Raw genomic sequence first — 12,067 nt, 5'->3', positions numbered from 1 at the left:
TGCTGTTCTCCGAAGTAAATGCTGGCCCTAATCAAAGCAGGAAGGCTCATTAGGTGGCTTTCATGAGTGATGAAGAGCCATTTGCCATGGCTGCATCCTACGAAATTCGATCAAGGAAATCCCCTCAGGGCCGCGAGGAGCTGTGATGGAACATCTCCGGTGCTGCCGGCATTCCTGCCGTGGGCCCGCCTGCACTAAAAGCCTGCAGACTCCACAGGATGCTGGAGCTGGGGCCTCTGGCATGCCCAGCCTTCTGTCCCGTGGGGCTTCTCCTTTTATTTTGTTGAATTGTTGACTCCCTGGTGAAATTGCAGGCACCACACGGTCCCAGCTGGGCACTGAGCAGCCTCCTGGGGTTTCTAACGCCGCGGGAGCCAATGTTTGGGTGCTGTGGGCTGCAGGACTGGTGTGGGCCAGGTCTCTCAGTACTGGCAGTGTGACCTGTGTCTGCCTCTCTCTGTAGGAAGCAGCAGGTTGGTTTTATGTAGGGCAGGAGGGGGTTAAACATGCAGGTTTTGGCTCAGGGCTAATCCAGCCCCTCTGTCTGGGGTGCTGTGTTAGATGAACATCTCCTGCTCTTAAGCAACTGCAGATGGAGAAGCAAGGAATGGTTTGGGTTGGAAGGGAAAGGATCTCAAAGACCATCGAGTTCCAACCCCCTGCCATGGGTAGGGACACCTTCCACTGTTCCAGGTTGCTCCAGGCCCTGTCCAACCTGGCCTTGGACACTTCCAGGGATGGGGCAGCCACAGCTTCTCTGGGCAGCCTGTGCCAGGGCCTCCCCACCCTCACAGGGAAGAATTTCTTCCTAATATCCAGTGTAACCCTGCCGTCTCTCAGTGAGAAGCCGTTCCCCCTTGTCCTGTCACTGCAGATCCTTGTCCCCAGTCCCTCTCCAGGGCTCTGCTGTAGCTCTTTCAGGCACTGGAAGAGGCTCTGAGGTCTCCCTGGAGCCTTCTCTTCTCCAGGCTGAACACCCCCAGCTCTCCCCACCTGGTTCCAGAGCACAGGGGCTAGTAATAGAAAAAGGAGGGATATGCAGTTGGGATAGAGAGGTCCCAACCTTTCCTGAGTTTTCTTCTTACTGGTCAGATTGAAAAAACCTTTAAGTCCTTTGGTTTTCTTGTGTTGAGTTTAATCCCATTACTTGGGACTCCTCATAGGGGGAAGCCCTGAGCTGGCAACATGGCTTGGGAATGGCTTTGTATTTTCATCAGAGCAATGCACAATCCTGTGTTCAAGGCTGCTGTTTAATGCAGTGAAGATGGGGAGAAAGATGAGGAATGAGCCAGGAGAAGATGTTTCTTGGAGATAAGCTGCACAGACTTGCACAGTCTGGTGTGCAGAGCTGGGAAAGGCTGGTGTCTGCAGGTCTCAAATGAAGTGAAGTAACTTGCCCAAAGGTCACTGGGAAGTGAGGGGCAGATCCAGGAGTCTGGTTCTCCCTGGCCTCCTGACTGAGGCTTTTCACTGCAAAGGCAATTTGCCTCCAGCACTTGGCTGAGATTCCTTTGTTCAGGTGCCTTTAACCCTTATCTAGCTGTTCTAGCAATGCACTGAGAGAAGCTTTGGATTTTGTTACTGCTTCTGAGAGACTTTGAGCTTGGTGGAACCTCACATTCCCTGCCTTGGAGCATTATTAGCAGTGTTAAGTATCAGAAATGGGCATTAGATAATTCAGCATGTGTTGTGTGCAGCAGGGAGGAATTCTGGAGTGGCCTTCAGCAGAGGAAGAGGAGGAGTATGGCACAGCTAGGAGTGAGGGCTTTTGTAGGTGGTAATGTTCATAACTAAATGATATTAAACCTATGCAGACATAATCTATTTCAGGCCACTAAAATACATTAATGTTTTTGTGTTTGTAATGTTTGGCCGATGAAAAGATCTTGTTCTACCCACTGAAGGCAGTTCTGAGCTGAATTAGGACAAAGAATTTGGAAAAGGCCACAGACTCCGTGTTTTCAAGAGTTTTAGTAGTGCAGCAGCATTCAGGTGCTGCTGCTCTGTGCTGGAAAAGAACCAGCTGGTGGGATTATTGCAGAAGAGGGTTATAAAAGTGCCTGGTTCTCCCGGAAAACCAGGAGAATGCCAAGCAGCAACTCCTGCAGTTATGAACCTCTTTTTTTTTTTTTTTTTTTTTTAATATTAATATGTTTGGCTTAATTTGCATCCTGGAGTTTGGGAAGAGTTGGCTGAGGAACAGTTTTTCTTGAATGTTGTTTTATAAGAACTGGTAAAGCAGGCGAAGTTCCAGGAGGTGGGAGGAGAGCAGAGGACGTGACCTGGGCGTGTGCGGCTTACTCACCTCCATGTGAACCTCAAGTAAAACACTCAAACACCTCGTGAAGAACTTGACTAAGCAGTGTGATGTATTAATGCCAATCAATATATATTTATGGAGCCTGTCCTACTAACTTGCTGCCTTTTTTGTTCAGGACTCTAGATTTTTTTAAACAGAAAGTATTTTTTTGGATATAATACTCCTCATAAGCCATTTAACTTAGTACTTCATCATATTTGAATTAGGGAGATAAAATAATATTTAGTCCAGTCCTTGGAAGGGGAGAGGTGCTTCTGGTGAGGTTATTTCATCTGTAGGTTTGCACTGACAAAGGTTTCGTATCATGGTATTTTTTAAACCCTTCAGCAGTGACTTGGATGTAGCTGCTGCCCAGAGAGATCATGTGAAAAATGAAGTGTCCAAGGCCAGGTTGGACAGGGCTTGCAGGAACCTGGCTAGTGGAAGGTATCCCTGCCCATGGCAGGGGCCTGGAACTAGATGGCCTTTAGGGTCATTTCCAACACAAACTTTTCTGTGATTCCATGAAACAAATCCCCATGGAGGTGGAGAGGGTGTGATGGGCCACAGGGTGTAACCTCTGCTCCCAAGTTAGCTTGAGGCCACTGGCAGCCTCCGGATCTCTAACAAGGACCACAATTTTTAAAGTCAAATTTCTGTTGTATAAGATGTTGTATAAGTAATAAGCAGTTTGTTTTTCCATCCTTAATGGGATCAACCTCTTGGTTTTGTCAGATTTCTCTTCATTCTGCTGGGACCAAAGGGCAAAGCAAAGTCCTATCATGAGATTGGCCGAGCCATTGCCACGCTGATGTCGGATGAGGTAGGTGTTTTGGCATCTCCCATGGGAAATGGCATCTCCCAAGCAACGATGTCCTTCCCTCCAGCCTGGTCAACAGGAAGGAGCATTCACGTAAAGCTGAAGTGTCCACGTTATCTCTAAATTCCATCTGTTGACTTAATCATTGCCTCTGGCTTCATGGTTTTTAGAAGTGTGACTCTAGGAGGGGTTTGTCCACTGTGTGTATTTTCCTGCCAGCGATCACTCTTTCATATCAACTGTGAATTAATTATTGAATTTATTCTGTCGTGGTCTGCACCTTGTGTCCCATTCTACCATGCCAGCATCCTGCAGGCAGGGATATCCAGGTAACCCCCATGGGACTGGTTCTCCCAGGCCGTGGTGCTGTGTGCGGCACTGGATCCCGAGCACCGGCAGTGTTCGTGTGTTATCCAGGAGCAGCGGGCCACTCCTCATGCCCCTCGCTGCCATGGCTGGGCTTTCAGGATTCATTTACTGCTTCTTTCTTCCAGTGTCCCTTGGGCTCCGTGTGCCAGGGCTCATTCACATTAGCTTTGTTTCTTGGCATCGCTTCGCTCTCCTACAGTTCCTTAATTACAGCTCGGCTGCTTCCAGCTCTCCTGGTTTCTGTCACTCAGTGGTCTGCTTTCCACAGCCGCAAAGTCTCTTCCTGCCACCAGCTCGTCTGTCACATGCATTGATGCACTTCCTCTCCACACAGTCCAGAAGATTCCTATAAAATTCAGCATTATTGTTTTTTTCCCGCCTCATCTCTCATTTTTCTTCATGAATAATAGCAGGCCTTTCACTAAAACTAGTTTATGTTGTTATTTTTGAGTAAATATTGTCATCAGTTCTGTATCACAGGGTTGAAAATGAATCTGGGTTTGATAGACTGAAGTAGATAGCTTTGTCACAGCGTCTTCTCCAAATATAACTGAAAGTCCTTACGTAGAGGAAAACTTTTTTTGCATTACAGAAATAGATAATTGCTTTACTAACATTTTCAAAGATTAGAAATAGATGTTTTGCTTAAAATTAAATATATGCCTGCAAGGAAAGAATCTCTGTTTTTATCCAGCCAAAGGAAGGGGCTTTCTGATGGTCACACCTCCTTGTACCACATGTCCTGATAGTTCTTCAGAGGCTTCTGAGAAGGAATTAAGTTGATTTTGTAGAACTCAGCAGCTGCTTCTGGAATCAGGGCCACAGAAAATGCAAACCTTTTCCCACAAGGAGTCTCTTTTCCTTGCAGGTATTCCATGACATTGCCTATAAAGCCAAGGACCGTCAGGACCTGATCGCAGGCATCGATGAATTTCTGGATGAAGTCATCGTGCTCCCCCCTGGGGAATGGGATCCAGCTATTAGGATAGAGCCCCCCAAGTCTCTCCCTTCTTCGGATAAGAGGTAATAGCAGGAGAGAGGCTCTGTGGCAAAGGACAGTGGGCATCAGGTGTGAAAAGGGGATGGGGAGAGCCAGCATTTTGGTTATTCCAGGTGCATGGAATGACCTGCACCTGCCTGTCCCTGTTTAGAAAGTCCTGGAGATATTTTCAGATCTTCCTTAGTAGCTGGAGGGAGGATGTTCCTGAAATTCTGCACCTTTAGAGGTGATGTTGTAGGCACGCAGTAGCATACCCGGTAGTTTCTGTGCTCTTCGGGGTTCTGCTTGGTCCTCCTTTTCATGCTGTGTCCTTGCCTAGGAAAAACATGTACTCTGGTGGGGAGAACCTGCAGATGAACGGAGACACACCCCACGATGGGGGGCACGGCGGCGGCGGCCACGGCGACTGCGAGGAGCTGCAGCGGACGGGCAGGTCGGTGACACCCCTGCAATGCTTCCCTTGCCAAACCCTTCCCACCCCAGTGGACTGGCTGTACAGGCTGAGCTGTGACCCCAAAATGTGTCCTGGGGGCTTTTAGTGCCTGGAGTGAGGCTGTCTGAAGGGTTCCGCACATCTGGCTTCAGCGAATTGCAAAATCTCATAAATCCAATGCTCATTAAATGATCAAAAGCCATTAAAAAGGACAGAGGGCCCAGGTAGAGCCTGTAAAGTCAGGCGAACCGTAAGGGACATAAACATGGCAGATACGAGCCTCAGTTAATCCATCTGGATTGCTGAAGGGGTGCCTTAGCCAAAAGCAGAGATGTTCCCTTTTCTGGACGTTACTGTTGTAGTCGAATAGCACAGCTGAAGGCTTTTATGGGATAGGAACAGAGAAAGTAACAGAGCCTCAGGCCCTGCTCTCTGCTGTATTACTCTGCTTTGTGCCACATAAAAGTCCACTGGAGTGGGAATGCAGCTCAGGTGGCCACAAACAGCAAGCTGAGCATTTCAAGGTCAGTGCACGGGGCTTCATGGTGGCCTTATGCTCTCCCTCCCACTCTGGATCTTCTTTTTCAGTTCTAGTTCTAGTTTAAATTCTAGGAGAAAAGTCTGAAAGTCTTCACACCACATTGGTGTGTACAAGGCAGTGGAGTGTCCTGATTTGGGGTCAGAAGGTGGCATGTGCCTGTCTGCTGCAGTGTCTGAGCAGACCTGGTATAGGTGGCGAGCTGTGAGCGGGGGAACAAGAGGCTAAACAAACATTTTTGCATGCTGACAGTGTCAGAGGCACGTGGAGTTTATAAGAGTTAAATACTGTCTTGTCTGTGAACATACAGAAAAGGATGTCTGCAAGTGAGTTATTTTGTTTTCCAAGAGTATTTCCCTTGTATTTTTACTTCTAGTTCTTTTGCTGGTTCACAATGTGGACCATTTTTCCATGCAGCAGGTTGTTTGTCTCGCCCAGCCATGGTGTCTAGTGTGTGGAGAAATTCAGGCAGGGATTTAGACCAGAGTTAATCTATTTTATTACATCAACTAATATATTTGGGAGTAAAAAAACAACAGATGAGCTTCCTGAAATGCAAACTGTAGCGGTCTGTTTCAGCAGAAGCGTGGCTTGTAGTCCTGAAATTTGTCTCTTTCCAGCTGCATCACATATTTGAGATATCTTTCCTTACAACATTCTCTCTGAGATCCCTGGACTGCCACAGCTGTGATAAGACTGTTTGTAATGTGGTGATCTCACTGCTTTGAGATAATAATTGCTGGCAGTGTCTCTGATGACTTAGCATGGTGACTTCCACTGTGAAACATCTTGTGTGAGTCTCCTCTCGCTTGTCCTTGCAGATTCTGTGGGGGCTTGATCAAAGACATCAAGAGGAAAGCACCGTTCTTCGCCAGCGACTTCTACGACGCTTTAAATATCCAGGCGCTCTCAGCCATCCTCTTCATCTACCTGGCCACTGTCACCAATGCCATCACTTTTGGGGGATTGCTTGGGGATGCTACAGAGAACATGCAGGTGAGCAAGAGCTTTCAGAACCAACAAATACAGCATTTGCCTTTTGCTGTCCAGTTGGAGCAGTGTTTGGGCACCGGCAAAGCTGGAATTCTTGGTAGAATTAAGGAGGTGTCCTGTGTTTTCAGTGCTTTCTCTGCTGCTGTGGCTGTCCTTTGACAAATTGTACAGCAGTTCCCTTAAATGATAATTAAAAGCAGGCCCAGGAGACAGAGAAGGTCTTTGCTCCTTCTGTGGAGAGAAGTTCCTCTGATCTGCTGTCAGCTGTACCATTTTAGTCCAGTTAAGTTTGTTAAGTCTGAATCCTCTGCCTGACTCCTACAATACCTGGGCTTGCGCCTCTCTGGTGAAAAGAAAATCCTAAAATTAATAGGAAAATCAGTAAACTAGGAGATGTGATACAGGAGAGAAATGTCAGGTCTTTAGAAAGATGACTTTTGTACTAGTGGGAGGTCACATGCCAAGAATCAGACACATATCCATGGATGGGCTGCATCAATGGCTTAGCTCAGGCTAAAGAGAAGGGATTCTGTATTAACAGTGCTGTAGGTGCTCTGCTCTAGTGCAACAATAGGAAAAATAGGAGGTTGTATTTAGCCCGATTCGGTTTGGCCACGTCAAATCTCCTAGCAGTAATTAAACTCATAATGACAATGACTGAGTTATTAATTTATGCAGGTTTAATTAAGTTGAGCATAGGAAATGAGGGCACGTATCTGGACCCATGCACTCCCGTGTGATGCATTACAGGCTAGCGTAAGATCCAGCAGCCTGTGCAGCGCCCAGCTCCCCTCTCTCTTGTACAAACAGTTTGCCTTTTCTGAGATGCGTCGAAGTCAGGAATGGAGGGGCCTCTAGGACCCACCAGTGAGCAACGCTGGACTGTCATGGGGTAGCAGAGCAAAGCCTGTCTGCTCTGCGTGAGGTGCAGTCCTTAAATTAGAGGGGGAGAGGGAAATTTGATTCCAAATTTAGTTCAAACTGAGAATCACTTTATTGTGGCCAAAAGTCTCATGAACGCTTACTATCAAGCAGCAAAACCCCCCCCAGAACGCAGTATTTTTGGGGCTACTATATCACAGTTCCCATGTCTTGTTTGTTTTAAACAGTGATGTGGCTGCTGCTGGGGCAGGCACTGAGCATGGCCCATCCCTGCTCCCCGTCCTGGGAGCTGCCCCGGCCAGCACTTCCTTCATAGCTTGCTCCTGAGTTTTATGTTTCTGAGAAAAGACACTATTCTTAGCTACACACACGTGGAAGAATGCAGGGAAAAGAGATTCCAGATGCTCTGCCCATGAGGGCCCTCTCCATGAGTAATACAAGAGGAGTGGAGGGGATCAGCCATGTGAAGGCTGCTCCTTGCCTTGGGAGTATTGGGCTCATCCTTACAAGTCCCCCAAAGGCAGCCAGCCTTTTACTTTCCTCAGTGTAAACACTAACTCATGTCTTTCCAAGGAAGAGAGACACGAAACTGGATTTCAGTTCTTGCAGTACTCCTGACAAGTCAGTAAAGCTGCAGCCCTGTCCCTGCAGCATAGGTGGAAGGGAGGATCGGCATGTGCCATTAATTGCCAGCTTCTCAGCATGTGTGGTTATCCCGAGTGCTCCAGATTGTGTGGGACCAGCCAACATCTTGGTGTGAGCTGCAGGGAGGCAGAGGGTGCTCTCCCCGTGGCCGTGGGCACAGGGACTTGCAGCACGCGGTCACGACAGAACCGCTCATGTAGAGAGGGTTATCCCGCAGGAGTGACCCCTCTGCCGTGTCTCCGCAGGGCGTGTTGGAGAGCTTCCTGGGCACGGCTGTCACCGGCGCCATATTTTGCCTTTTGGCTGGTCAGCCCCTCACCATTTTGAGCAGCACAGGGCCTGTCCTGGTCTTTGAGCGGCTCCTCTTCAATTTCAGCAAGTGAGTATGTGGCGGGAGAGGGCGGAGGGCAAGAATGTCCCACACGAAGGAAACGCCAGCCAGGGAATGAGCTGCCTGCTGGTGGGGAAGGAGGGGATTTAGTGCACAAAATGAAACATCTCGTTCCTTGTCAAGATCCAGTGCAATCACATCAGGGATTTTCCCGGCACGCTATCCCAGGGTGCTGCCCAGTGTGTGGTTGCCTGTGTCCGTGGGGCCTGCTGGAAAAAAAACCTTGGCCACTTCAGTCCTTTGTGAAGAATTTCCTCTCGTTAGAGTGTGCTGCTTCTCCCAATCACTACTTCCCTGACTCCCATAGGAGCAAAGTAATGAATCCTGCTCTTCACTAACAAAATCCCATGGGTCTCAAGGTTGCCAAAAATTTGTCCTTAAATCAGTAATCCTTTGAAATAATCACTATTATTTATGAAAGCAAAAGTGTCTGTGGTAGAAAACAGCCCCCCAGAATTCTGTGGTGGAGCTTTCCTGCATTTAAAAGCACTTGTTTTTTTTTCCGTTTAACTGGTATAAAGAGGTTCTGCTCCCTCCATGTTGTTGACAGCTGACAGCCAGAGCTAAAGAGAGCCCATTTTGTTAGGTATGCTCATTTACCATTCCTGCATGGGCAGTACCAAGAAAATACACTGGAATCCCTAAAGGAATCAGCAGTGTCATGGATGATTTTACCCATGGGGCTGGTGATCCTTCGGCTGGCGTTTTGCAAGGAGAGCGTTTTGGGTTACACAGAATACACCCCAAATCCCTTGTGGCCCATGTTCTCAGCATGGCAGGTTGTGCAGGACTTGTGTTCCTACATGTAGGGAGGGATGGGGGCTAGAAGATTAGATTGTCCCAAGGAGGGAAACTGGAAGCTGCCAAAGGGTGAGAGTTCTGCAGCGGAGCAAGAGAGGCGGGCACCTTTCTTTTCTTCCTTCATCTGGAATAAATGAGTCAGGAATGGACACGCTGCACCTGTTGGCATCTGGCAGGCATGACAAAGCCCAGGCGCCGCACGCAGCAGGGAAACAGCAAGATGGAAAAGCACTTTGTACTGTTTTGGGAGGGAGAAGGTGGTTATTTTTAACCTGAGGAGGAGGAGGTGGTGGTTATAAAAGCCATTGTCCTAACAACCTGCCAGAGCAGAAAGGCAGGAGTTTTCAAAGGAGGCCTTTCTTATAAGGAAATTGGAACTAAGTACTGTGATTTTTCAGTAATGCATTTGTGGTTGTTCATATTCTCAACATGCTGTTCCCTGCTAGGAGCAAAATTAGAAAAATTTCCCATCTCCTGACTCATTTAAAGTGTGACTCTGTGTGTGTGCCTAAAGAGATCCCTAAAAGCGCCTTGCGGACCCAGCCGTGTGTCTGGTCTCAGGTGCTCCGTGGTGCTGGCACTGGGGACCAATCCTACAGGACATGGTGCTTTTCCACTTGCTCTGTCAGCTTCAGAAACGCTGCAGGAATTTGAGGGGTAAAAGCCAAAATAATACAGTCTAAAATTTCTGAAGTTCTTCAGTGATGTGGAGTCAGTGTACCTGGGTTTCTTCCAGCTGCCTTCAGATGGATGGGAACTCCTGCCCCCTCAGGCACTGACTCCGGATATTTCAGAGTTGTCACTGGGGTCTTGTATTTTTTTTTTTTTCCCTTCTCTTTTTCTAAATCACTTTGTTTCTTACTTGCTCCTTGCCCTCTTCCAGGTCAGGGCTTCTGGCTTTCAGAGAGTTACAGCTGGCTGAGCCTGCAAGAGCCAGTTCCACCACCTCTTGCTTCCTTCCCCAGAACAGGCAATGGCCTTCCTGGCAGGTCCTTAGCTGCTTCAGTATTCCCTTTTGGCATTTTGTCACTCCTGAAAGCCCACCTTGGGATTCTGCACCAGCACAGCACCTCAGCCTCAAGCAGCAAACAAGGGGCCATCATTCCCAGGATGGAATGATGCAGCTGGCTCCATGGTTCTCCACACCCTGTCATTCCCAGCACCAGGGTTCGTCATAGAATCATAGAATATCCCAGGTTGGAAAGGACCCATAAAGATCAACAAGTCCAACTCTCTGCACCTGGCAGGACTACCTAAAGCTAAGCCATATGACTAAGAGCACTGTCCAGATGCACCTTGAACTCTGTCAGGTTAGGTGCCGTGACTGCTTCCCTGGGGAGACTGTTCCAGTGCCTGGCCACCCTCTGGGAGATGATCTTTCCTTTATGCCCAATCTCAACTTCCCCTGACTCAGCTTCGTTCCATGTAACATCTGCTTTGTACTTCTTGACCTTATCTAACCCAATGTTTTCCTTTCTTGCCACCCTTGTCTTGTTGCAGGGACAATGATTTTGACTACCTGGAGTTCCGCCTCTGGATCGGCCTCTGGTCAGCCTTCCAGTGTCTCATTCTCGTTGCCACCGACGCCAGCTTCCTGGTCAAGTATTTCACCCGCTTCACTGAAGAAGGATTTTCCTCCCTGATCAGCTTCATCTTCATTTATGATGCTTTCAAGAAGATGATCAAGCTGGCAGATCATTATCCCATCAACTCCGAGTTCAAAGTGGACTATATCACGCATTACTCTTGTGCCTGTAAACCACTAGATCCAGGTAAGGGAGTGCTCATTACCTCCCCAGTTTGTAGGTAGGAGGTGACCTTTGCTCTCCTTTTCCTTTCTGCTGCAGCCCAGATAATGGGTAGATTATTCCTTCTTTATCGGTTGTCTTCAGATACCCTATCTTAGTCTCAGGAAGCTGAGAGGTAAATTTCACCCTACACCCCAACTGGAATGTCAGTGTAGCCAGCCTTCTTGGGACTCCTCCAGAGAGCATCTCAGCCAGTGGAGAAGCTGTTTCTGCACCTGCGTCTCCTTGCATCCCTGTGGCTGTCAGTTCCAAATGGCATTCCTCCAAGAATTCCACGAAGGGGCAGAAGTGGTGGCCGGGTCACTGCCATGGAGCTCAGGTCACTGCCATTTCAGGAGCTGGATTTATTCAAGGTGTTACCCAAATGTGGGTGGTTCCCACCTCCTGGTTGCATGGATGAGAGGGAAAGCACAAACAATTCCTTGCTAAGCAGCAGGGAAGTGTATCCACAGGGCAGCCTATCTCTGGAGCGTGGGCTGCATGGCAGATAGAGCCAGTGTACCTATGGTTCTGGGAACAAAGGGTTACAAAACCCAAATCCTAACAGAGGGACACTGGCTGTACCATTAGGGAAGCAGGGACCACTCCTAGGATCCCACAAACAATGGGGAGTGAGTAAGAAACTTGATCTGTGCCCAAAGTAAACTGCAGGTTATCTCAGCACACCTGTCCAACAGGAAAAGCTGCTGGCTGCTCCTTGCAGGTGTCAGGAGCTGGTTCCCTGGGAGCTGGGTGCCTGCCTCCCTGTTAAGCAGAGGATCTTGGCGAGCTGGTCTGGTTCTCCCTCCACTGGAATGGCAGAGTGGTTTCCTTTTTGAAACTAGGACGATGGGAATGGTCAGTGCCAAATTGGAAGTCTCCACTTCCCATTGAAACACTTGTGGCTCTCCAGACATCCAAGTGAAAAAAGTTTATTTATGCAAAACCTTGGTAAGCCATGAGGACAGGGCCCACGAGCCCATTTGCAGGAAGGATTGCATTTCTAAATGAAATTTCAAATCCATGATTCCTAATGCTGCAGAAGCCACAGGGAATGCTGCCTCTTCTTTCAAAGAAATTATCCCCATCCTGTTGATGTCAATTGCTTG

At 48.2% G+C, this 12,067-nt stretch overlaps 1 protein-coding gene across 2 annotated transcripts in view; it reads left to right on the top strand.

Moving 5' to 3' along the window:
* SLC4A4 (solute carrier family 4 member 4) overlaps positions 1-12,067 on the top strand; it is a 115,304-nt gene that overhangs the window by 84,549 nt on the left and 18,688 nt on the right. For both annotated transcript variants that reach the window (XM_082282371.1, XM_082282370.1), the window contains 6 exons: positions 3,035-3,122; positions 4,357-4,511; positions 4,808-4,921; positions 6,281-6,455; positions 8,225-8,358; positions 10,672-10,943. In XM_082282371.1, the coding sequence (XP_082138497.1) occupies positions 3,035-3,122; positions 4,357-4,511; positions 4,808-4,921; positions 6,281-6,455; positions 8,225-8,358; positions 10,672-10,943 (938 nt within the window). The remainder of the gene's footprint in view (positions 1-3,034; positions 3,123-4,356; positions 4,512-4,807; positions 4,922-6,280; positions 6,456-8,224; positions 8,359-10,671; positions 10,944-12,067) is intronic.

Source organism: Coloeus monedula (assembly GCF_965178545.1).
Source record: "Coloeus monedula genome assembly, chromosome: 5".
NCBI classification, from domain to species: Eukaryota; Metazoa; Chordata; class Aves; order Passeriformes; family Corvidae; genus Coloeus; species Coloeus monedula.
This window is presented reverse-complemented; position numbering and strand designations above follow the sequence as displayed.